Source organism: Pan troglodytes, chromosome 23, assembly GCF_028858775.2.
Source record: "Pan troglodytes isolate AG18354 chromosome 23, NHGRI_mPanTro3-v2.0_pri, whole genome shotgun sequence".
NCBI classification, from domain to species: Eukaryota; Metazoa; Chordata; class Mammalia; order Primates; family Hominidae; genus Pan; species Pan troglodytes.
The window spans coordinates 28647668-28673096 of NC_086016.1; the positions used below are offsets into that span (position 1 = coordinate 28647668).

General features: G+C 45.3%; 3 protein-coding genes across 49 annotated transcripts in view; 1 reads left to right on the plus strand and 2 right to left on the minus strand.

Moving 5' to 3' along the window:
- HPS4 (HPS4 biogenesis of lysosomal organelles complex 3 subunit 2) overlaps positions 1-1118 on the minus strand; it is a 32348-nt gene extending 31230 nt beyond the window's left edge. For 10 of the 46 annotated variants that reach the window (XR_010156168.1, XR_002941189.3, XR_010156165.1 and 7 more), the window contains exon 1: positions 929-1109. The gene's annotated coding sequence lies outside the window, so the exon portion shown is untranslated. The other 36 variants (XR_008541689.2, XR_008541688.2, XM_063808263.1 and 33 more) reach the window with 10 other exon arrangements.
- On the plus strand, positions 1108-11852 carry SRRD (SRR1 domain containing). Of its 2 annotated transcripts, none has more exons than XM_515044.9 (7): positions 1108-1312; positions 3229-3269; positions 5222-5481; positions 5583-5681; positions 7237-7391; positions 8206-8251; positions 8658-11852. In XM_515044.9, the coding sequence occupies exons 1-7, from the start codon at positions 1146-1148 to the stop codon at positions 8865-8867; spliced, it is 978 nt and encodes a 325-aa protein (XP_515044.2). In that variant the 5' UTR covers positions 1108-1145; the 3' UTR covers positions 8868-11852. The 2 variants fall into 2 exon arrangements, with proteins under 2 accessions (XP_515044.2, XP_009436340.1); XM_009438065.5 differs by having other exon boundaries at positions 1126-1312; positions 5176-5481.
- TFIP11 (tuftelin interacting protein 11) overlaps positions 9122-25429 on the minus strand; it is a gene marked incomplete at its 5' end in the record, with an annotated part of 20482 nt that continues 4174 nt past the window's right edge. The window contains 11 exon segments of the mRNA NM_001080152.1: positions 9122-9563; positions 11333-11498; positions 11991-12133; positions 13216-13459; positions 13866-14034; positions 16019-16125; positions 16254-16781; positions 19065-19217; positions 20831-20958; positions 23462-23618; positions 23928-24081. Of these exon segments, the coding sequence (NP_001073621.1) occupies positions 9208-9563; positions 11333-11498; positions 11991-12133; positions 13216-13459; positions 13866-14034; positions 16019-16125; positions 16254-16781; positions 19065-19217; positions 20831-20958; positions 23462-23618; positions 23928-24081 (2305 nt within the window). The 3' untranslated portion in view covers positions 9122-9207.

Sequence of the window (25429 nt, forward strand, 5' to 3'; positions counted from 1 at the left end):
CTTGGCTGTCTCTGCTTTACACCCTCCAGAGATACGTGGTTCACTATGTTACATTTCTCCTTCCAACAAACTAAAATCTGCGTTCCAGATTTTACATCTGCCTCCCACTCGCTAGTCTGGATAACGCTCTGCAGGAAAACACAAAACAAGGTCTAATTCTTCCATGTGACAACCTCTTGGTCACTTCAAAACTATTGTCTAATTCTTACTGTCACTTTCTCCAAGCTTAATGCTTTAGCAACATGGTCTCAAATGCTTGCTCACCATTCTGCAATCTGTGGGTACATAATACAGTTTGTTAAAAGTCTCTAGAGACGACCCCCATTGAATATTTGACGGCCTGTAAAATCTCTATCTCTTCTAAGCTCTAGATATTTTGGATTGGGCCTCCACAGGACCACACTCATTGTATTCTATGGAGCATATTTGGGTGCCTGTGGAGGGGGTATCTCTGTTACTGGAACCAAGGACAGCAGCCTAACACTCCCCATCCCTTGTTCCCAGAGGACTGGGCCCTACACTACCGAGGTCCTCTCTTATCTCTGAAAGGTCCAGAAGAGACCAATAATGGCCCTGGCTTAGGGACAGACGTCGGAACGTGAGCAGAAAAGGATCTGGTAGCCTGGGAAGTAATAGTAACAACCCGGGGCAGGGGCTGGTGATAGTGCTGTGGGAAGGGGCCTCAGTGGGGCAGCAGGGCTGGAAAACGGACGCTAATGGCTGGAAAAGGGCCAGGAAGCTGCTGGGCACAGCCCCCGGGGCGCAGGCAGCGACTGATAACAGCACTAGGGCTGTGCGGTGTCTGGCCCCAGCTCTAGGGGACTGGGAAATGGTGGGCGAAGGCCTAAGGATCAGGCGGGGTCGGGTCACGCTCTAAGCTGGGGGCCCGCCCCTCGGTATCCCCGCGCTCCGAGCGCCGCCCACCCACCGGAGTAGCCAGGCATCCCAGTGCTCGGGGTTCGGGACTCTGGACCAAAAAGGTGGGCAGCAGCTGGGTACCTGCGACTTCGGCCCCGTACCTGCGCGCGCGGCAGAGAGGCCTTAGGTCACGCGCCGCCCCGCCTACCTCCCGCTCCAGCTCCTGGCAAGCCGGCGCGCGGCGATGACGTGCCGAGTGCGCCGCACGCCGCTGACGTCAGAGACCAATGGCTGCGGCCGCAGCTGCGGCGCTGGAATCCTGGCAGGCGGCCGCTCCGCGGAAGAGGCGCTCCGCGGCTCGACGGCCGCGGCGGAGGGAGGCGGCGCCCCGGGGCCCCGAGGCGGAGTTCGAGTCTGACAGCGGAGTCGTGCTTCGTCGCATCTGGGAGGCTGAGTGAGTGCAGGGTCGGCCCTGATGGAATCTTTGCGCCCATGGGCAATTCTGAGCCACAGTCTCCCCATCTGTAGAGTGGCGATATAATTAATGCACACCCTTTATTGTGAAGATTTAACGTAGGTAACGAGCTCATTAAAGATGTGGATTATAGTAAGCGCTCAGTTAAAGGTTGTCTTTCCTTTTATTACGGTTACAGCTGCGTGACCTTGGACAATTTATAATCTCTGTGCCTCAGTTTTCTCATCTGTGAGATGGGGATGAAAATAGTACATACGTAGGTTTGTTTTGAGGATTCAATGAATTAGTAAACGGAAACCATTTTCTGGCACGTGGTAAGCACTGTGCCAATGTTTGCTATTAATATTATGCTGATGTTGATATTATTGGTGGTGGTGACACAAGGGAAGCAACATGAACACGTGACTGCTATCATCAGGCAGCTGCTATGTGCCTGACATTAGCTTAATCATTCTACACACTTTATGTTAAATATTGCAGGCATACTAGGACCCTGGTAGCTCACTGATTCTCAAAGAGACAAAGAAAATGTGTGGAACCAGATTTCAAACCCAGGTCTTTGTGACAAAAACCAGTGCTTCCAGCTTTCCATTATGCTTGTTGCTTATCCCAGCCCAGATTCTCACATACCTTGCTCCGTACCTTAGAAAATACATAGAGAGTACCTAATACAGAGGAAACACTCAATAAATGTTACTTATTGTTATTTAGTATTATTATCTTTATTCGCAGTTTTGTTTAGGCTCAATAAATAACAGCTTTAGTTAGCACTTAAGATCAGCATCCGAAGGGCCGTCACAAGGGGAGAAATTAGCTTAATTTTGTGTGCTCCTCTCCCCTAGAATTAGGGTCAAGAGGCAGTAATGTCCCAGAGTTTACCTCTGAAGAGAAAGTTGCTGACCATTTGGCTCAGCCTGCATAAAAAGCACCTGCGATTATTTTTAAGCTCTCAGAGGATGCCAGTGAGAGTGAATGTGCCTGGGGGTTTGGAAAACTCAAGGCATTTTTCATATCCCTTGACACTGTCACGATCTCCTCAACTGCTTCAGTATTCCCCAGGAGCTCCTTGCTTCTCCCAACACCCAAGTGTGGTGCAATCACCATCGCTCTGAGTAGAGATTGAGCCAACATTTTACACGCATATCTGTGTACACATTTACCAGTTCATAAAGCATTCCTGTGTACATCAGAACTCTCTACCCTCTGTCAGAAACGTGCAGCAGCCTCTGGGCCGACTTTCAATTCTCTGTACTCCTTTCTGAACCCCATAATCACTGTCTCTGGCTGTGGCTTGTCAGTTTAAATCCAGTTCATTTTAATTCACTGTTGACTTTGTTTTGCTCTGGGTCTGTAAAACCAGTTGACTTGAATAAAGAAAGCCCAGACACTTGGTTTTGTCTCTTTACTTTCCCCTTAAAACTATTTATAATAACAAATACCATTTGTTGAGTACCTGCTATGTGCCAGACACTGTGCTAAGAATGTTAACCCATTTTATGCCTCTAAACTCCTCCGTGTTGGGAATGATTTTTATCCCCATTTTAGAGATGAGGAAACTAAAGCTCAGAAAGGCTAATTCTGAGCACTTAACAACCATTTATTGAGCTGCAATTCTATGCTAGGCTCTGTTGTAGACTGAGAATAGACCCAGATCTCTCTCTGGGAATCAAGGACCTCCTCCAGCATACTCTCTCCTGCAGTCTCTGAGCCCCAGCAGTATGTGCTCTGGCTCTGGACATATTCAACATATATCCCCCTCCTATCACTTGGTAAGGGTGGGCCCTGCATTGCAGGGCACCTCATTCTGTAAGCATTCAGGTCATGATCAGGAAAGTTACTGTTGGGGCAGCCCTGAGATGGGTGGGACATGACTGTGCCATTTTTTTTCTCAACAGGAAGGACCTGTTTATCTCTGATTTCTGGAGTTCAGCACTAGGTGGGTACCACTTGGCCAATGGTAGGGATTGTGGGGCAGAAAAGAGAATCAGTCCTCATTTGAGGACATTTTGCTTCACAGAGGGATAACTTGCTGGGTTCTAACGCCGCCCGCCCCTTACAGCTGTATGTCTTTTGGCACTTAATTCTGATCCTCAGTTTCTTTATCTGTGAAATGGAGATAATGTGTATATCCTATCGTTTTGAGAATTGAAGCTGTTTAGTTAAATGCTTGCCTGCTGTATACAAGGCAATAAATGTTGTCATTATTATTGCTGAAATTTATATTTATCCTGTTCCTTTTCCATATTACAATGTAGCCTTTTCCTCATGCAGTGATAATCTCTTCCTAAACATAGTGTGTGGGTGGCGACATAATATTTATGCATGGAGTGGACATACCACAGGTATCATTTTTATTGTGGGACATTTAGTTTTCTTCTGTTGTTTTTCAGTTATTATTTTAGGACAGTGTCTTACTCTTCACCTAGGCTGGAGTACAATGATGCAATCATAGTTCACTGCAACCTGTACCTCCTGAGCTCAAGTGATCCTCCCACCTACAGCTTCCCAAAGCGCTGGGATTATAGGCATGAGCCACCACAACCAGCCTTTTTAAGTTATTATACATAATTTTGCAATGAGTAACTTTATGCATAAAGCTTTTACCAAACTTAGGATGATCTTCTTAGGATATATTCCCAGAAGTAGAATTAAATGAAAGGCGGTGACCAACTTGATATCTATTGTCAAGTTATCCAGAAAATTTTCACCAATTCTTTTATCAAAATTGACCTGAAGAGCCAGTTTTTCCTGGCCTGGGGTCTTGTTTAAAGATGTCTTTGCTGCTTTTTTTTTTTTTTTTTCTTTTGAGACGGAGTCTCACTGTGTCACCCAGGCTGGAGTGTAGGGGTGTGATCTCTGCTCACTGCAATTTCCACCTCCTGGGTTCAAACAATCCTCCTGCCTCAGTCTCCTGAGTAGCTGGGACTACAGGTGTGTGCCACTACCCCTGGCTAATTTTTGTATTTTTGTAGAGATGGGGTTTCACCATGTTGGCCAGACTGGTCTCGAACTCCTGACCTCAAGTGATCTGCCCGCCTCGGTCTCCCAAGGTACTGGGATTACAGGTGTGAGTCACCAAGCCTGGCCCTTTGCTGGTATCTTAAGTGAAAAATTGGTATCTTATTGGAATGCACGGCTTTTTTTGTTTTGCTAAATTCAGTACCAGTACAATAAAAGGAGAGACAAGAGAACCTACCTCTACATGAGAAGACTTAAACAGAGTATCACTTTATTTTTTTGAGATGGAGTCTTGCTCTGTTGCCCAGGCTGGAATGCAGCGGTGTGATCTCGGCTAACTGCAACCTCCACCTCCCTGGTTCAAGTGATTCTTCTGCTTCAGCCTCCCAAGTAGCTGGGACTACAGCTGTGCGCCAGTACGCCCGACTAATTTTTTGTATTTTTAGTAGAGACGGGGTTTTGCCATGTTGGCCAGGCTGGTCTTGAATTCCTGACCTCCGGCGATCCACCCACCTAGGCCTCCCAAAGTGCTAGGATTACAGGCGTGAGCACCTGGTTTGTTACAACTTTAAAAGTACGCATTTCAGAGCATAGTCTACATTTACTAGGAGGGTCTTGTTAAATTAGAATGAGTTCACATTAGAGTTTTAGATGGAAACTGCCCTTGAGTGAAACCCAATTTCTGCTTGCAACATGCTCTTGGGTTTTGGGAGTCCAGGGGCCGGGACAGTTTGTCAATTGGTGGTGAATGTGACTGTATGTCCAGGCATGTTTGGGAATGAGGCTGGCAGCTTCTCTCTCTCTGAAGAATTGAAACCTTTTACTGCCCTGATCTCTTTCTCCCCAAATATGTGAACTTCTTTTGTGGATGATTTGGTTCACAGGGTCAGAACATGCCCTCTAACTGCATTTGGGGGCCTGCTCTTTCAGAAACCATCAATAGATGTCTCACAAAACATCTGGAACAACTGAAGGCCCCTGTGGGGACTCTTTCAGACATCTTTGGAAACCTGCATCTTGACTCATTGCCAGAGGAGTCAGATGTGGCCACTGATTCTATCCCAAGAGAGACCTTGGTCACAGGAACCTGCCATTTGAAGTGTGTGTGTTACGGCATTGGGAACTTTGCCACCTGCATCGTAGCTAGAAACCAGCTAACGTTTTTGCTGCTTTTGTTGGAAAAGTGCCAGGTACATTTTTGGATTCATTTTCATCTCCTCCTCCTCTGGTCCTATACATGGGTGCACACAGATGTTTGGGTTGAAGTAAACAACTCATTCTTCCCTTCTAGATTCCCAGAAGTCACTGTTGGGTATATGACCCTCTGTTTAGCCAACTTGAAATTGAAGTCCTTAACACCCTTGGTGTGACTGTTCTCAGTGAGAACGAGGTAAGTGGTTTAAAGGGGAGCAGACAGAACTGTAAAAATCCTGACCAGACTCACCCCAGGCCCTGCCTGTGGACACCAGCATTCTTTGCAGTGGCAGCCATTCCTCTCTTACCGCCTGCTCACTTTTGTAGTGCCTGAACGATGTAACCAGCCAATCAGTTACCTACATTTTGGCTTGTGTTGTGCCCATGAGAAAAAAATGACACAGATAGCATGAACCAGAACATGTTAGGTCTGCACCACTTTTTTGAGAATTATTTGTCTGGAAATTATGCTAACTTGGTATTTGCTGTTGCTACTGAAACATAAAAGTCTAGGTGCCTCAAGTGAGGTCTTTGTGGTTGGATTTTATCCTGTCCCAGGGAGGTAATAAAAGGGGATGCAGCATTCCTCTTTGATGCTATAACCCAGTCAAACCCATAGCACCTGGCTGTGAATTGTGGATTAATTCTCTGCCCATGTTTGCACCCCCCAAAATAGCTGGGATTTGACATTTCTGAGACCTGTGGAATAAAGAAATGCATCCCTAAAGCACAGGGCCAAAGCCAGTATGAGCAAATCCCTCCGATTTCGGTTTTGTATTGTCTTGGGGATTAGAATCTTTTGATTCCTGTGTGTGTGCTGAAACTGCCATCTTATTGCTTATTATGTATGAAAATTTGGCTCAGTTGAGAGAAGAGTCATTCCCTGATATTGGCAAGGTCCTAAAACACTGTCACTCAGTTCAGATGATCTTTCTGGGTGCCTGCTCTGTGCTAGGCAGGGAGCTTTGGGGAGACCAAGAAAAATGGGAGCCAGTCCCTGTGTTCAGGGAGCCCATGGTCAACAAGTGAATGAGGAATGAAATACTGAGGCAGAACCTTGTACTACGACAGGTGTTTGGAGGGATGGAGGAAGGATTCCTGGGTCTGAGCTGGGCTTTGAAGGTCTACCAGGAGTTTGCTAGTGGGACAGAACCAGGATTGCAGGTAGCTGTGCAGTGCTAGCTGTTCAGGAAACCACTGCCAGTTTGTTATTAACACAAGGGAAGCTGCAAGGAGAGGAGAGGCAGGCCAGAGGTGGGCAAGGGTCAGACAAAGGGCCTTATGTTCCCTGCTGGAGTTTGGCCGGAGAGCAGTGGTTCTCAGGAGGGGTGATTGTGCCTCAGGGACATTGGAAGAGGACTTAGTTATGCAGATCTGCAGGAAGTGACACAGGAAGTATGGATTACTGAACATAGGAGAAATACATGCGGTAAGTAACGTCACTATCCCTCCTGTTCTTGCCGTCATAGACCCAGGAAGCCCCTCCGTCAGTGCAGGGCTTTGTGTTCATGAGAACACAATGTGTACATTTGTTAAGTAAACATGAGTTCTTTCGGGACATCATGATTTCCTGACTCTTTAGTCCTGTAACTATAGATTTCATATACGAGTGTAACTGTTGCACAAAATGAGCTTTTTTCCTTTTGATCCTTTAGTTTGTCTCATGATTATCCCCATCCTTACCTCTCCCTCACCTTGCTGTAAAGAATAGGTTGTGGGCATGTTTACACCTGTGAATATCGTATCCCCAGGAAGGGAAACGGAGTATTCGCGGGGAGCCTACCATCTTTTACATGCTCCATTGTGGGACGGCCTTGTACAACAATCTTTTATGGAGTAACTGGTCAGTAGATGCCCTTTCTAAGATGGTCATCATTGGGAACAGTTTCAAAGGACTTGAGGAGAGGTAAGTCTGAGAATGCTGAGATTCCGTCAGGCCCTGAGGTGAAGCCCATACCTCAGATTGACCCACATGCAGAAAACATTTCCTTGACGATTCCATACTGGGGAAATGCTTTTCCATAGGGAACTAGATGAAGGCTTAAAGACAGATGTCAAATCCTGATTCGAACTATGAAGCAAGTTAAGGAGTCTTTTTGCCACAAATTCCTCCCTTCCATTATGATACACAGAAATGGTTTTGAAAACAGGGAAAAGCTATTTGATTCCTCTGCCTACAGCTCCACGTCCTCATTCTGTTTCACGTGCTTAGGAGTCTGCTCAGTCATTTCTCTTGATGAAATGGGCACAATTACTGGAATATTTGCTTTTTTTTTTTTTTTTTGAAATGGAGTCTCACTCTGTCCCCCTGGCTGGAGTGCAGTGGTATGATCTCAGCTCACTGCAACCTCTGTCTCCTGGGTTCAAGCGATACTCCTACCTCAGCCTAATGAGTAGCTGGGATTACAGATGCACATCAGGACGCCCGGCTGATTTTTGTATTTTTAGTAGAGATGGGGTTTTACCATGTTGGCCATGCTGGTCTTGAACTCCTGACCTCAAATGATCCGCCCACCTCAGTCTCCTGAAGTGCTGGGATTACCTGCGCCTGGCCCACATTTTCAACTATTTAACTGGTTTACTCCACATCTTGAGTTTTTTCCTGAATTCTTACTATGCTTCAATCATCTTGCCCTTCTATGTGTCTTAAGTTGAATGAAACTATCCTCATACCTCCTAATCATGTTTTTTTTGTTTTTTTGTTTTTTTTTAATTTCTAGGTTGTTGGCAAGGATTCTGCAGAAAAATTATCCCTACATTGCAAAGGTATCTATCTAAATAAAGGGGCTGGGATGGAAAAGGGTGTGAAACTGTGAAGAATTCTATCTTTACAGGCGTAGGAGGAAACTCATGGGCTAAGTGGCGCTAGTGTACTGTCAACTCTCTCCATGGGTCTGTGTTCCAGAAAGCTATGACTCTTTAATGCATCTCTTAGTTTTTTCCTTATTTCCTTTATTCTCAGTATCACAGTCCATGATATCCACTGTCCTTGGGGCGCCCAATTCATTGTGCAAAAGCATTTAAATCAAAATACCCTATTTGTTATTTTTTTAAAAAGTAAAGTGGGGATGACAAGTAAAGTGGGGATGACAAGTAAAGTGGAAATTTATCCCAGAAGAGTGGGGATTACTGTGACTATCTGAAGTTTTTATACTTGAATTTTTCTGCTCAGATTTTAAAAGGACTGGAGGAGCTTGAGTTTCCTCAGACTTCACAATACATGGACATATTTAATGATACCTCTGTCCACTGGTTCCCTGTGCAAAAGCTAGAACAGCTCTCCATAGATATTTGGGAGTTTCGGGAAGAACCAGATTATCAGGACTGTGAGGACCTTGAAATCATCAGGAACAAGAGAGAAGATCCTTCTGCTACTGACTGAACTCGCTGTGAGGTACTCAGTGTTGGCTGAGGTAGAAGCTGCCACCAGAGACTAAAGGGAAGGCTGCCATGGAGGAACTACAGAGAACTCCTTTGCCAGGAAAGAACGTCAACTTGGCTGTCCTGTTTTGAGGACGATACCCCACATGAGGACTTGGTATAAAGATTCCTGCACTACGTGGCATTGTCCCGTTTTACATCCTTCCCTCATGACCTGGCCTGATGTGGAGTAGCTCCTGAGCAAAGAAGTTACCCTTTTGAAGGTGATCTAAAAATACTGTTTATTTACAGTACATCCCTCTCAGGGGCAAGTCTCTGACTGGTTCTGGACCTGCCACAGTTCACTTGGCCATGTCGATCAGGCTCTGCAGTGAGGTGGGCACCCACGTCTTCTCACCCTGGACAAAGACCACTCCCCGGTCGATGTAGATCACAATGCGGCCAAAGGTGTAGAGCTGCTTCCCTTCGTGTCGCTTCCCAATGACGGGCATGAAGACAATGTTGTGCTCCTCAGCCTTGGTCTCAATGAGGTCCTTAAAGTTCATGGGCACAGAGCTAGCGGCCACGCCAATGCCCCTCTGAGCCATGTTCTCAGCCTCCCGCCTCTCCTGCATGGCCTCGTACTGGAAGTCCTTCCTCCGCTCCGTGTGGGTGAGATAGGCAATGTTCTCCCGTGCTCCTGGCTGCATGTAGGCACCTAAGATACAGGAGGACAGGGCGGTGAGGAGAGGTGTTTCCAGGTGTATGGAAGTTGACACTGTGGCTTGGCCCAGGTCTTGGGTGTGCCAGAGTGCTTGTGACTCACTGAAGGGCAGCTCTGCCTCAAAGATACAACTTTGGAGGAAGTTTAGACGACTGGCCAATATCACATAAAAACTGTTCAGAAGGTTCCTGGCTAGTATCTAGTAACCAGATTATTAATATTCAACATTTTAAAATGAAGTATCTGCAAGGGATTTCTTCCTTCAGAGCTGGAAACATTAACAGAGAGTCCTCAGCCACTCTTCTGTTCCCACCTTGCTCTGTAGAGTTTCCACTTCACACCACCAAAGAGGCAGCTTTTAGTACCTTGAAAACATAGGGCCCACACTGGCTTTATTTTTAACCTACCCACACAGGCCCCCCATCCTGAAAGAAGTTCACATATATTTAGGGAGCTGAAATGAGTGTTTAAAGGATAATACCAAGACCATAAATGCTAAGTGCTAATTGAGGGGTATATTCAGGGAACAGTTTTGGAAACATGAGGCCAAGGGTAGCTAAGGAAGAGTTTTTAGAAAAAACTTGATAATTACAGAAGCAGAGAAGTATATTTGCCTTATTACTTAATCTCTGTTTTCACAGAATAGGCTATTTTTCTTTTTTTTTTTTGAGACCGAGTCTCGCTCTTGTCACCTAGGCTGGAGTGCAGTGCTTGCAATCTCGGCTCACTACAACCTCTGCCTCCCAGGTTTAAGCGATTCTTCTGCCTCAGCCTCCTAAGTAGCTGGCATTACAGGCATGTGCCACCGCGCCCGGCTAATTTTTGCATTTTTAGTAGAGACGGGGTTTCACCATGTTGGTCAGGCTGGTCTCGAACTCCTGACCTCGTGATCTACCCGCCTCGGCCTCCCAAAGTGCTAGGATTACAGGCGTGAGCCACCGTGCCTGGCCTAGGCTATTAAATAACAAGAATTAAAGACTCAGGAAATAGAAATTCCAGTTCTAACTGCCACCCTTTAACTATGTGACCTTGAACAGGCTCTTAGCCTCGCTGGGCTTATCTGTAAAACACAGACTAGATGATCCCATTTCAATGCTGTGAATCGGCTAATGAGCAACACTGGAGCACAGGACTGGTTGAAATAGGCTCCCAAATGTAGAAACATAAACATACTCTCACTTACTTATGATCTAGGCAGAATGACTTACCTAGAACTTGGGAATAGATATAGTACACGAACAGTGAACTGCCTGTTTTTGACAACACAGACACCACCTATTGAAGGCTATACACAAGCATGAACTCACTTTCCCTTTTAGCCTATAAAGTAGATCTTACTGTTTAACAGGTAAAATGGGGCTGATTAAGGCTGAGCAATCACCAAGTGTCAGACCGTGTGCCGAACTCCACACTGTAAGATGCGTCACCTAAGCAGCATGCTCAGGCCTGAATGAGCCTTAAAAGGCCACACAGCACAGTGGTTAAGAGGGCGGGGCCTGGGGTTAGACTGACATCATCTGAATCCAGCTTAAGTCAGTCTCCACTCAGGCAAGATGCCCCTCTCAGTCATGGTAGACCTGGGCAGTGGGTGCCAGCTGACCATGTACCCCAATCAGCAGGGTGAGAGTCTGTTGCTATGTGCAAAAGTGTGACCTAAGGTTTAGGCTGCCTACAGGAACCAGAAAACTCTGATTCTGTGTCATTTACATGTGTAAAATCTGAAACTCGGGGCCAGGACATCCAAAATGGGAATCCTCACTTACCAACGTTGGAGGACACCGCCCGGTTCATGATATCAAGTGCCTCATTAAATTTGTCCTTGACAGATGGATGTGCCAGCACTTGGTCTGAGAACATCGACTTCCAACCCAGGTACCACTTGGTGATCTCCTCATAATTTGGGCTGTTACTGAGCCAAGAGCACAGCACCTGCCAAAAAGAAAAATTACTTGCATCCATCGTGGCAACAAATGAAGGCAAGATTTCTGAAGTGGCCATTTGTTTTGTTTTGATCCTGGTCCTACAGGCTAGTGACACTACTTTACAGGGATTTATAGTAGCTAAACAGTCTAGCACTTATGAATATGGATTTTGGAGTCAGCCTGGTAGCTAAAGTGCCCTTGCATGTAAACTCTCTGAGCCTCAGCTTCCATGTCTACACAACAGGGATACCATATCCCCTACCCCATAGGGTTGCTGAGAGTAGCTGAGATAAAGCAAATAAAGTGCTTGGAACAGCTTCTGATACATGGCAAATGTCCAATAAATGGTGCCCACTATGAAGATGACCTAACTCATTCCTACCCTACCATGTAATTTATTTTCATTATGGAATTTTACCTACAGTCAGGCCTTGGCAGAAAATTAACTTAATCCCCACCCAGTTCCCTCCCCCAGAAATCCAAGCAAAACAAAGTGTACCTGAAGCCACTTGGGGAAGAAGTGCTTTTCAAGAAGTCCCACCAGGCTAGAGACAGAGATCATCCCTTCCCAGTCAATCACCCAATAGAATGCATCCATGTGCTGCTGGTGGGGGTTAATGACTAGCTCACCAAGACACATCCCTGGAAGAGAAACCCGGTCTGTAAGGCACAGCTTTAGTACTGGCAAAGCCAAAGAAGCACAAAGAGCAAAGACAATGTCCGTTTTCATCTCAGCTCACAGCAACCTCCACCTCCCAGGTTCAAGTGACTCTTGTGCCTCAGCCTCCCGAGTAGCTGGGAGTACAGGTGTGCACCACCGTGGCCAACTAATTTTTGTGTTTTTATTAGAGACAGCGTTTTGGCATGTTGCCCAGGCTGGTCTCAAACTCCTGGTCTCAGGTGATCTGCCCACCTCAGCCTCCCAAAGGGCTGGGATTACAGGCATAAGTCACAACTCCTGGCTTTTTTTTTTTTTTTTTTTGAGACAGGGTCTCACTGTTGCCCAAGCTGGAGTGCAATGGCAGATCTTGGCTCAGTGCAACCTCTGCCTCCGAGGTTCAAGCCATCCTCCCGCCTCAGCCTCCCTAGTAGCTGGGACCACAGGCGCCCGCCACCACACCTGGCTGGTTTGTATTTTTGGTAGAGATGGGGTTTCACCATGTTGCTCAGGCCGTAATCTGCTTTTAAAGGTCAAATTTAAGCTCCCGACATAGCGATTCTTAAAATATATATGTGTATATATATACACATATATGTGTGTGTGTGTATACATATATACATATATATGTGTGTGTGTATATATACATATATGTGTGTATATACATATATGTGTGTGTGTTGTGTATATATATATATATTTTTTTTTTTTTTTGCTAACCTGGAAATAACTCCCTAATAATTTAGAGTAAAATACCACAAAAATTTTAGAACTCCAATGGCTGTCCTATTACCAGAAGCCAAAACCAATCGGGAAAACCACAAGGCACAGAGTCCGATATTGTCACTGTCGACTATTAGTGACTGTTGTAAACAAACAGCAGAAAGGACCCAAGTTACATTTATGTTCAGCCTCTGAACAAAATGGTACCTTTTTCACAGCAAGGAATATTGTGTACTAAGCACTTTCATGAACATAAAGGCGATGCTTTAAATCATCACTGCTAACCACAGAAACCAGGGCACCAAAGCTGCTGGGCTTGGAATGCATTTCCCCTTATCCTTACCCAGCTTGGGCACTATGTTTTTGACCATGAATGCTTCCCAGGAGCCAGGAGTGAAGACATCCTTCCAGGGCTGGAGGATGAGCTTGGCAGAGGAGTCGCTGGGGTGCCACTTCTGCAGGGCGCTGGACAGCTTACTACGGATGGGGGAATAGAGTGGCTCCAGCCGTGCCTGCATAAGGGGCAGCCATGGGTGGATCCAAGAGTGGATGGGAACAGTGTCTGTGAGCGGGTTCCAGTTTTCCACCTGCGAAGTGGGGAGGAGAAACAGTTCATGTCACCTGTGGGGCAGTCACACAACACCCCCGTGTGGCTAAAGGCAAGAGCTGCCCCTGGAGGAGGCCCCCTGTGCTCTCTGAGGCCCACAGTCCTTTGTACATTGCCAAACAAATATGCCCATTCATTTGATTACATCTCAGAAACAGCACAATTCTAATTTTAGTGACAAAATCAAGAAAATGAATTCCCTCCTGAGGGTGGCTTGGGGGAAAAAGTGCTGAGAAAAAGGCTGGAATTAACACTATAGGTCAATAGTTGTGTTGACAAATTCTGTTAATTCCAGGCGTTTTAACAGCACTGAGATAATGAAGACACGGACTGAACAAGTCCCTGTGATTAGTGATGACGACTGTTTCCCATGACTCTCATCCCACCTCCTTTTGCAGCTTGGGGAAGATGAGTTGGTCCAGTATGTTATCTAAGATCCACACAGGAATAATGTGCACCCAACTATCCAAAAAGTCCACCATCGGGTCACAGTTCCTTGGCTGCCACTGGGTGACAATATTTCGAACAAAAGGCATCCAGACTTCCCATATCAACCTATGGGAGAAAGGCAGAGGACAGGCTGGTTAATTACACTGATTGGTTTCAAAGTACACCACCACCACCCGCCTCTCTAGAATCAGGAATAAAAATGCAACAGCATGGAAATCCAATCAGAGGAAACCATCAGGCCAGTCACCATACTGGCCAGAGTGAGCCTGCCTCTTCCTTGTTCTCTTGACTCTCCTCTCAATCTGAGGCCTCGGTCTCCTAGGTAGTGCCCATCCACCTGGCAGAGCTGCTTTAGGGTCACAAGGGCCTCTTCCCAGGTATCAAGTGCTTTCCCACCTATAGGCTTCTATTCATGAGCTGATGCCTCTCACCCTCTTATCACAATTTCAACGTCACCTCCCCTAAGACCTCTGTGCCAACCCCCATTCCAAGTAGGTCGCTCCTGCAGTTCTCTATCGCTGTACCTGGTGTGCATCCTGCCTTTATTTGTTCACTACCTTATTTCCCATCTGCTTTTTTTGCTGTATTGTAGACAGAGGCTGTCTGCTGTACTCCTAGGGTAAGCCCAGCACCTAGCACAAGCATGATACGCAACAGACATTTGACAAGTGTCAGCTGAATTCATGGCCAAATGTAATTGTACAACCACTATGGAAAACAGTGTGGAGATTCCTTAGAGAACTAAAAGTACAACTACCATTTGATCCAGCAATCCCACTACTGGGTATCTACCCAGAGGAAAAGAAGTCATGGCTGGGCACGGAGGCTCACGCCTGTAATTCCAGCACTTTGGGAGGCCAAGGCAGGCCTTGGCCTCGATCACGAGGTCAAGAGATCGAGACCATCCTGGCCAACATGGTGAAACCCTGTCTCTACTAAAAATGCAAAAATTAGCTGGGCATGGTGGCGAGCGCCTGTAGTCCCAGCTACTCGAGAGGCTGAGGCAGGAGAATCGCTTGAACCCGGGAGGCAGAGGTTGCAGTGAGCTGAGATCGTGCCACTGCACTCCAGCCTGGCGACAAAGCAAGACTTCATCTCAAAAAAAAAAAAAAAAAAAAAGAAAGTCATATACGAAAAAGATACTTGCTCACACAAATTTACAACAGCACAATTCGCAGTTGCAAAAATGCGGAACCAACCCAAATGCCCACCAATCAACGAGTATACTGGTATAAATAAACTGGTATAAATATAATGGAATATGACTCAGCCATAAAAAGGAATGAAATAATGGCATTCGCAGCAAGTTGGTTGGAATTGGAGACTATTATTCTAAGTGAAGTAACTCAAGAATGGAAAACCAAACATCTTATGTTCTCACTTATAAGTGGAAGCTAAGCTATGAGGATGCAAAGGCATAAGAATGACACAATGGACTTTGGGGACTCGGGGAAAGGGTGGGAAGGGGGTGAGGGATAAAAGACTACAAATTGAACCAGGCACGGTGGCTCACGCCTGGAATCCCAGCACTTTTTTGGAGGCCGAGGCGGGTGGATCACGAGGTCAGGAGATCGAGATCATCCTGGCCAACATGGTGAAACCCTGTCTCTACTAAAAATACAAAAATTAGCTGGGCGTGTTGGCGCGTGCCTGTGATCCGAGCTACTTGGGAGGCTGAGGCAGGAGAATCGCTTGAACCAGGCAGTTGGAGGTTGCAGTGAGCTGCGATCACGCCACTGCACTCCAGCCTGGTGACAGAGTGAGACTCCGTCTCAAAAAAAAAAAAAGGACTACAAATTGGGTTCAATGTATACTTCTCAGGAGATGGGTACACCAAAATCTCACAAATCACCACTAAAGAACTTACTCATGTAACCAAATACTACCTGTTCCCCAAAACCCTATGGAAATAAAACATTTCAAAAAAAAAAAGAATTCATAGCCAAATGAATTTAAATTCCTAAAGCACTGTCAGCATGAGCAGAGAATTAATCAAGGCCAGCACTGCTGCCTTCCCCCACCTTCAGCAATCCTTCCCAACACCCCAGGAGAAAGGAGCTGGGGTACAGAGCCCTGCTCTGTGGTGTACCTGTGAAAGGCATCTGCCGAGAGGTCCTGTCCGCCATGGGACAAGAGCTGGTCATTCTCTAGGAGGCTTTTCCACTTGGAGATGATCTCGGTGCCATAAGTGCAGTCCTGAGGAGAAAGGCGAGCAGCTGAGGGGCAGCGGGCTCTCCAGCCCTCCCTGCCCATTGAACCAACTCATCAAGCAAGGGTAAGCCCAACCGAGAGGCAGGGATAGGTTGATTTTCCCAACAACTCACTCTGAGGGGATCCCACTCCTTGAAGTACTCCTTCATGAGTGGATAGACGATGGCCACAGCGAGGTCCACACGGTCGGACATCCTGTACTCCTCATAGTACTTGTCCTGCAGGGTTTCAAAGATGCGGGCACACTCGTCCAGGGTGAGGGGGTTGCTGCAGTCGGGCTGCATCCGCCGCTCGCACTCCTCCACCATCTCCAGGACCTTGCTGAGGTTGGAGATGACCCGCTCCTCGTGGTCCAGGACCTCGGTCATCTTCTCCAGCTCGTGGAAGAGGTTGACCACCATGTCCCGCTCATACTGTAGCTGCCGGTCATTCTGGATGATCTCCTGCTCTGTGAGGTCGATGAGCAGCTGCAGGTTGTGCTCCAGCTCGGGCAGCGCGAAGCCGGGGGCCTTGGCCTCTTTGCCAGACTGTGGCAGCTGTTGGGACTGCAGCGGCAGCCCATCATCGGGAACGTTGTGCTTGTGGCTGATCTGACTGTAGCTGTAGTAGACCTTCTGCTCCCGGCCTGTCATGTCTATGACCTTGGAAAACGTAGAGGGATGAAGGTTAACACCGCTGCAGCCCTGTTAAACACACAGCTAAGCCCAGGGGAAGGCCCCATGACAGGGGAAGTGTGTAGAAACCACATTATTCAACAGAGCTGGAGAAGGGCAGTGTTGTAAAGTGGGAACCATACTGTCCTAGCCTAAAGGAGAGTCCAGGGACAAAATCAGATGCAGCAAGCAGTTCTAGGTTGGATCACTGTGAACAAGCCAGATGGAGAAGACTTTTTAGGGAAACATAAAATTTAAATAGGGACTGAGTATTAGTAGATGTGAAAATTTATTTTAATGGAAAGGTAGAAGCTGTACTGATCAAAGAAGGTAACATACAACCAGAATATCACATTTTGATTTAAAAAATGCACATAAGCATAGAAAAAGATCTAGGATGTATACCAAGATGTTAACATTTGGTAATCCTGGAAGGATGCAAAATATTTTCTACATTTTTACCTATTTCCTAATTTTCTAAAATGTACTACACACTGCTATTGTAATAACAAAGTTTTTTAAATTTAATTTAATTTAATTTAATTTAATTAATTTATTTATTTTTTTGAGACGGAGTCTCGCTCTGTTGCCCAGGCTGGAATACAGTGGCACAATCTCAGCTCACTGCAAGCTCCGCCTCCTGGGTTTACGCCATTCTCCTGCCTCAGCCTCCTGAGTAGCTGGGACTACAGGCGCCCGTCACTACACCTGGCTAATTTTTTGTATTTTTAGTAGGGACGGGGTTTCACTGTGTTAGCCAGGAAGGTCTCAATCTCCTGACCTTGTGATCCGCCCGCCTCGGCCTCCCAAAATGCTGGGATTACAGGCGTGAGCCACTGCGCCCGGCCTTTTAATTTTAAAACAAAATAAAATATACAAAAGGCTAACTGAACAAAGGCAACCTAGACAATGAGCTAATTCCAATATTTTAGGAAAACAGGAAATGTGAATATGGACTGCACTTCTGAAACAGAATGATTCATCACCACTTTTTAAGTAAGAGTGTGATCCATGAACCACCAGCTTTAGACTCACTGGAGGAAAAAAAAAAAAAGAGTCCTGAGGTTCAGTCTAGACTCAATTCCTGGGAGGCACCTAGACACCCGTATTTCTTATCAGGTCGTCCAGATAACAGCACATTTGAGAACCCCACTAAAGGCTTTCTTTGAGGTCTATGACACACTACATATCCTACAGCAAATGACAACAGGCAACTGTCACCACTGTTCTTTGACTACTTGGAAAAGTAATGGAAAACTTTTTTTTTTTTTTTTTTTGAGACGGAGTCTCGCTCTGTCTCCCAGGCTGGAGTGCAGTGGCACGACTTCCGCTCACTGCAAGCTCCGCCTCCTGAGTAAATGCCATTCTCCTGCCTCAGCCTCCCGAGTAGCTGGGACTACAGGCGCCCACCACCACATCCGGCTAATTTCTTGTATTTTTAGTAGAGACGGGATTTCACCATGTTACAGGACGGTCTCGATCTCCTGACCTCGTGATCTGCCCGCCTAGGCCTCCCAAAGTGCTGGGATTACAGGCGTGAGCCACCATGCCCAGCCAAGTAATGGAAAACTTAATACACTACATGCACGTAACAGTGGCTGAAAATTTAATCTACCTTAAAAAAAGAAAATACTCAATGCTGGCTAAGGAGCCCTGGGGACTCTCTCCTGCCCTCCTGGTCAGAGAGAGTTAATACAACCTTCTGAGTATTTAAATGCCTTAAGTACTTTTGTATTCAACATGGTGATTGCACATGTACATGTCTATCCTTAAAAAATGTCTGAAACAAAGTTTTATATACAAACTAACCAGCCAAAAACCCAAACTAAACCAGATAAAAGCTAAATGTCTAACAACGGAGGTAGGATCAAATAATACAGCACAGCCACTCTCTGGAATTACGTGCTCATTATAAACACTTTGCACTGAGTTTTTAACAACAAGAATGTTATTAAATTCACTGATGTAAGCTCCAGAAACACAGGAACATCATTTGGTTTACCAGTGTAGTGCCGTGAAGAGTGCCTAGCAGAGAAGGAACTTGGTAACTATTACTAAATATGGGAGTGTAATGAATAGGAACATGATATTAATACTATGTGAGCATGTTCCTATTCATTACACTCCTATAAATAAGTGAGAAAAGCAAGGTACCAAAAAAAAAAAAAGAAAAGAAAAAGCCTAGCTAAAAGATCCAAAAAACCCTCGAACATGTTCAGTGATTATTTCTGGGGTGTGGATCCTGTACCAGGTGTCCAAGGGCCCCTGTACCTTGACTTGAGAAAGTTCCTTCTGGGGAGCAGTGAGCTTCTTGCTAATCCTGCCCTTGGCCTTCAACTCTTCCACGGTCTTGTAAGAGTATTTGGGCTTCTTCTTGCTTCCACTTGGGTCTTTCCTCCACTGGCTCAGCTCCTTCTGAAACTCCTGAACCAGAAGAATACAGTCAGATGCAGCAAGGAACAACCACTTTTTACCACAGGTGAGGTAGCTGAGACCATTAGCAGATGTCACCATTCACTGTCTTAGATTTATTTACAAGCTCTATATGAAGGAAGGAAAGGATGCACCTGTAAGACACCAAAACTATCTAATGATACTCCTTGACCCCATTCGCCCTCTTACAAATAATGAGGTTCAGAAGGCAGGTGCACCAGATGGGAGGGAGAAACAAAAATAAAGATAAAGGAAGCAACATTTATTGAGCATCTACTATGGGCAGGCACTATACTACTTTTAAATGTACCTCATGTAAAACTTAGAAATGCAATGTGAAGGATTTTTTAAGTACATAAAACCTTGTTTCTAACTTTAAAATGAAGATAAATAAGCAGGCCCTAACTCTCAAAGCAAAGGTATCTCTTATAATCAGGGTCTGCAAAACCTTTCTACAGGAGGAGCTAAGGCAAGCTTGTCCAACCCGCAGCCCAGGACGGCTCTGAATACGGCCTGTTTACGAACACAAATTCGTAAACTTTCTTAGTGTGACGGTAGTAGAGTCCAGCCCACAGAAGTTGGTTTTGGGGTTGTCACTATGTTTTTCTCATACTGGTTAAGACTTGTCATTTTTTCTCTAAAAGTATCTAGACATCTGGCTACTTTGGGAAAATCAGAGGATCAGGCAATACTGAGCCCACATCCTCATAAGCAACAATCACCTAGAGCTGAATAAAGATTTACCTTCTAGACAGACTACAGCCTCACCTCTGTGCCACAGTCCCCACCACTCTTTATTGTCTAGCACCTGGCTCATCTTACTTGCTTCTGTGGTGTGCCTGGCACCTGTAGGCTTCTGAGAACCCCTGACTCACAGTGGTCAATCCCACATTTATCAAATAACTCTTTCATCAAAAGGTCAGTGACATGAAGAGTAACATGTTTCTTTGCAGCATCCTGCTTTCCCCCATAAATTCAAACGGGAAAAGAGTAATACTTCAATCAAGAGAGCTGGCCCTTTCTATCACTGGGGAAAAGGGACACACAGCTGCCAGCAGATGGCTCCCTGCTGTACTTGGGATGAAACCTGAGCACCTAAAAATGGCTGTCATGGCTGTCTTGTGGACCACCCACCCCTCTGAATGCACTTCCTTCCCCTCTGCTTTGTGTACCGCCCTCCCACCGCAAGGGCTTCCTTTATGGTTTCTTAACCACCAAGCTCAGAGCCTCTCAGTGTCCTCTGGCTTGTCAGCTCACCCTTCTGCCAAGTCTCAACTGAAATGTTTCCTTTCCCAAAAGGTTTCCCTGACCAGTCTATTTATAAAAGTAGGTCAACACCACCTCCCAACCCCCAACCTTATTTTCTGTCTAGGCAGCTCCTAGCACCTTCTGCCATTTCAACTGCCACTTCCACACCACAGCTGCTTGTTTACTCTCTGTCCACCCTAGCCCTCTCATCATGGTGCACCCAGCCTTCAGCCCAGTACCTGGCATATGGTACATGTACAATAAACATCTGAGGACTAACAGAATGAAGGGATAAATGAACAGCCATTCGAAATGGACAGGACACCATCCACCCATGTCTCCTGACTTCCAGTTACCTCTTCAGCTTCTTCCTCTGAGTCAACCACAGGGAAGTCTTGCATGGACTGAGTGGTGCGCTCGGATCCATAAGCCCCCACAGCACCTTTTCCCTTTCTCTGCTTGGCTTCAATTGGGTTAATGATACCTGAGGAATTTCAGCAAAAACAAGAGAGTCTTACGATCACAGCAATTCATGTATGTGAATCAGCCACTCAGTGAAATGACAGTTTCTTGCTCCTTCCACAAAGTAACATGCTACTCAGGAAGGAGAGCTATTCTCTGCCCTCAGAACACTACTCTTGTCCCTTGTGATTTGAAACTTATGAGCATTTATGCTACCACAGAACAGTCTGCTGACTAGTTTATTTATATCCCAAATAGATTTCCATTTCCACTTGGATTGTTTAGTGGACAGGAAGAAAACAGAACACTACATTTATAACTGAGAACTCCAGCACACTAAATTCTACGCTTCACTTCTTTGGGAGCCTCTATTAGGGAAAATGCAATAATTCCGATACTATACTGATTCTGACTGAAGTGAAGCTGCAATTTAATATAAGACTCCTCACACATTTTACTTAGGAGTTCCTATCTCCTATGTTTAACTTTTTTATAACAAGTTTAAGCCCTGGAAATAAATGTAGTTTTTCTCATAAAAGAGTTTACGAATAGGACCACAACATTTCAATGAAGACGTTCCCCTGACTCCAAATTTTCCATCCCTGCCCCCCTTCCATTTAGTTCCACTGAAGTCTTAAATAAGAGCTATCCCTGGGCCAGATGTGGTGGCTATGCTTGTAATCCTAGCACTTTGGGAGGCCAAGGTCTTGAACCAGCCTGGGCAACATAGTAAGACCCCATCTACAAAAAAAGAAAAAATTAGCCAGGCACAGCAGAGTGTGCCTGTGGTCCCAGCTACTTGGCAGGCTTGAGCCCAGGAGGTTGAGGCTGCAGTGAGCTATGATCATGCCATGCCACTGCACTCTACCCTAGGTAACAGAGTGAGACTTTGTATCAAAAAAAAAGCAAAAAAACTGTCCCCTCATTCTCATTCAGTGTATCTTTACTCAAGTTCATGTATTTTTCATGTACCTAATGTTTTCAACACATAACCTGGATTTCACTTTAATGATTATTTAGAGGCCGGGCGCAGTGGCTCACACCTATAATCCCAGCACTTTGGGAAGCCGAGGAGGATGGATCACTTGAGGTCAGGAGTTCGAGACCAGCCTGGCCAACACAGTAAAACCCCGTCTCTACCAAAAATACAAAAATTAGCTGGGCGTGGTGGCGGGTGCCTGTAATCCCTGCTACTCGGGAGGCTGAGGCAGGAGAATCACTTGAACCCAGGAGGTGGAAGTTGCAGATGAGTTGAGATCGTGCCACTGCACTCCAGTCTGGGTGACAAGAGTGAAATTCTGTCTCAAAAAATAATAATGTTATTATTATTATTTAGAGACTGGAATTTGAATACGTAGGATACATTTGATTATATCTACTTGGCAATCATGCATAGGAAATAGCTCAAGAAGAGGGGGAAATGTTCCTGTAGGAAGAATCCAACTGTTTGGTTTGAGAGGCTTTGGTCTCAAGAAGGTAACAGTGTGACAGGGGCTGTGTCTCAATGGGGCTGGCCATGAGAAGACAGGAGGAGACTGGGCTACTAGAGGAAGATGGAAGTAACCAATGCAGGATTTGCTCAGCCAGTTTTATAGCCATATGGCTCTAGCTATTACAAAAACTACGCACAATGTTTTACCGATATTCCTGAAGGACAAATAGGGGTTATTTCCACAAAATTAAAACCCTTGTGAGTAGGGATGGCAAACTCAAATGACTCTGGGACCAAGAAAAGTTCCTGTGGGTTGGGGTGGAAGACAACAGGGGGTAATGGAGACTGCCTCCAAGAGAAGGCCATGTCCATCGTCCCAGGAGCAGTTCTCACTTGCCTCAACTAACTACTGCCAGGCAAAATCTAGAATTTTAGGTGAAATTGTCTGTTTTTTAAATATTAGCAACTAATTCATTTTTGTTTTTATTTATTCTATTTATTTATTTATTTATTTATTCAGGGATGGAGTCTCGCTCTGTTGCCCAGGCTGGAGTGCAGTGGCGTGATCTCGGCTCACTGCAACCCCTACTTCCTGGGTTCAAGCGATTCTCCTGCCTCAGCCTCCTGAGTAGCTGGGATTACAGGCACATGCCTCCACACCCAACTGATTTTTGTATTTTTAGTAGAGACGGGGTTTCACCATGTTCGTCAGGCTGGTCTTGAACTCCTGACCTCAAGCGATCCACCACCCGCCTTGGCCTCCCAAAGTGCTGGGATTACAGGCGTGAGCCACCACACCCAGCCTCATTTTTGTTTTTAGAAGCACTGGTCAGGACCAGAAAAAAAGCCTGTTTTCAACCTGTTTGCAGCCTGTTTTAGACCCTAACCCTTTCCTTGCTGTTGAAACAATTACTTATTTAACTTGAGCTTTGATAAAGCAAGGTAGCTTAGGAGCGCAAATGTCTTGTGCTGGCAAACCAGGCTGGAGAGATAAAGTGCTTTTAAAAGGGAAAAGCAAACCTCCTCTCCCAACACCCCTCTCCTTCCCTCTGCCTGCCCTCCTCCATCATGCAAGACGACAAAGGTGCAATACCTTGTGCATTCTTCCCGAGGCCCCGTCCAGGGACGTAGCCCATCTTCTGAAGAAGCTTCTGTCCAATTCCTTTTGTGTGTCTTTCCCAGCTGCCGAAGTCCATGAAAGATTTGGTTCCTCCTGCAAAACCTTTCTGGCTGGGCTTAAAATTGCCACCCTGCAAAGAAGAAAAATCAAAGCTTAGTTAATGGAAAAACAAAAAGAAGAAAAATCTAAGAAAGCTTGGCCAACAGGAAAATGGCCTAAGTTATACAGCACTATGAAAAGTGTCATATGAACCAAAAATGTGTGTGTCAGGAAGGAAGAGACTGCACTACACACTTCACAACTCACAGAAACCTGCCACCAAAAGGAGACACTCACGAAATTCACTCCAGATGAGTTTCTCCCTGGCTAGAAAATGCTTGGGCCACAATGACCTTTGAAGGATATTCCTAGGGTCACAATCCTGCAATAAAGACTCTACCGTTTTTAGCTTCCTTGGTCCAAAATCCTTAGGAAAGTCGTCCTGCTTAACAGGTTTCTCTTCGTCATCAGAATCTTCCAACTCTGCCTCCTCCGCTGCCCCTTTCTTGAGCCCTGCGCTGATGAAGTTGACTGGCGCAGAGTAGTCACGGGCCCTGTAGGCACAGAAACAAGGCCCCACCAGGTCGGTAAAGAACTCTTTTCTCTGCAGCGATCCTTCTGCAGAAACTACGTGCTTGAAGACTCCTTAGAGTGAATCTCATGGGAGGTTTTTTAAAAAAGTAACACATTTTTTAATGTGTCAAAAAATCCAAAGGACCCCAGATTTGGCTTCCTGTAGTCACATTTAACATTTTACCTGACATATCCCTCTACGGCTGAAGAGTTATCACATCAATGTAGGGTTGATTACAAATTCAAAATATGATGTGATAATACAATTTTCCTACATTTTAAAAAATTAATTTATCATAAAAAGCAATTGTTTTGAAAACTATTTCAAGTACAAAAATCCAACAGGAGCAAAAATTTTGATGGAAAATCATAAATAAAACCCATTGAAAGATTATATGAATGTAAACCATGTAACAATTATATTAATCAAACTTAGAAAAAGCTCCTAGCCATTAAATTTATTTGAATGTGAAAATTTCCAGCCAGGGCAACATGATGAGACTTCGTCTCTATAAAAAAAATAAATAAAAATTAGCCAGGCATGGTTGTGCAAGCCTGTGGTCCTAACTACATGGGAAGCTGAGATGGGAGAATTGCTTGAGCCCAGGAAGTTGAAGCTGCGGTGAACTATAATCATGTCACTGTGCCCCAGCCTGGGCAAAAGAGTGAGACCTTGTCTCCAAAAAAAAAAAAAGAAAAGAAAATTACACTAAAGTCCCCTAAGAAATAAGAAATTAACTCTATAAAATGAAATACATTGATTTAAACTCTGACTGCTTCAAGTACTTACATTAAGCCATTAACCTCAGGTCTTTTTTGTATAAAATAAAATTGATATATTTGTACTGTGTGGTTTAAAAAAGAAAAAATTACAATAAAAAACCCTGGAGCCAGGTACAGCGGCTCATGCCCATAATCTCAGCACTTTGGGAGGCTTGAGGCCAGGAGTTCAAGACCAGCTGGGCCAACATAGCAAAATCCCATCTCTAATAAAAATACAAAAAATTAGCTGAGTGTGGTGGCACACGCCTGTAATCCCACGCCACTCAGGAGGCTGACGCATGAGAAACACTTGAACCCAGGAGACAGAGGGTGCAGTGAGCTGAGGTCACGCCACTGCACACTCCAGCTTGGGTAACAGAGACTGTGTTTCAAAGAAAAAAAGAAAACCTGGGAATACAGCAAATAAAGTGATGCCTTGTAAAATGACCAACCTAGTAATTCAACACCCTCAGGGCAACAACAGAATTTAGGGAGTTTTTTCCTAAAATTGTAATATAACTTAGTGATTTAGATCCCAAACTCTAGAGTCAGATAGGTCCAGGTTCC

Coding starts and splice junctions, on each gene's coding strand:
- SRRD (XM_515044.9), top strand. CDS start 1,146: ATGGCTGCGGCCGCAGCTGCGGCGCTGGAATCCTGGCAGGCGGCCGCT. Junction 5,482..5,582: donor TTTTGTTGGAAAAGTGCCAG/GTACATTTTTGG, acceptor CTTCCCTTCTAG/ATTCCCAGAAGTCACTGTTG. Junction 7,392..8,205: donor TTCAAAGGACTTGAGGAGAG/GTAAGTCTGAGA, acceptor TTTAATTTCTAG/GTTGTTGGCAAGGATTCTGC.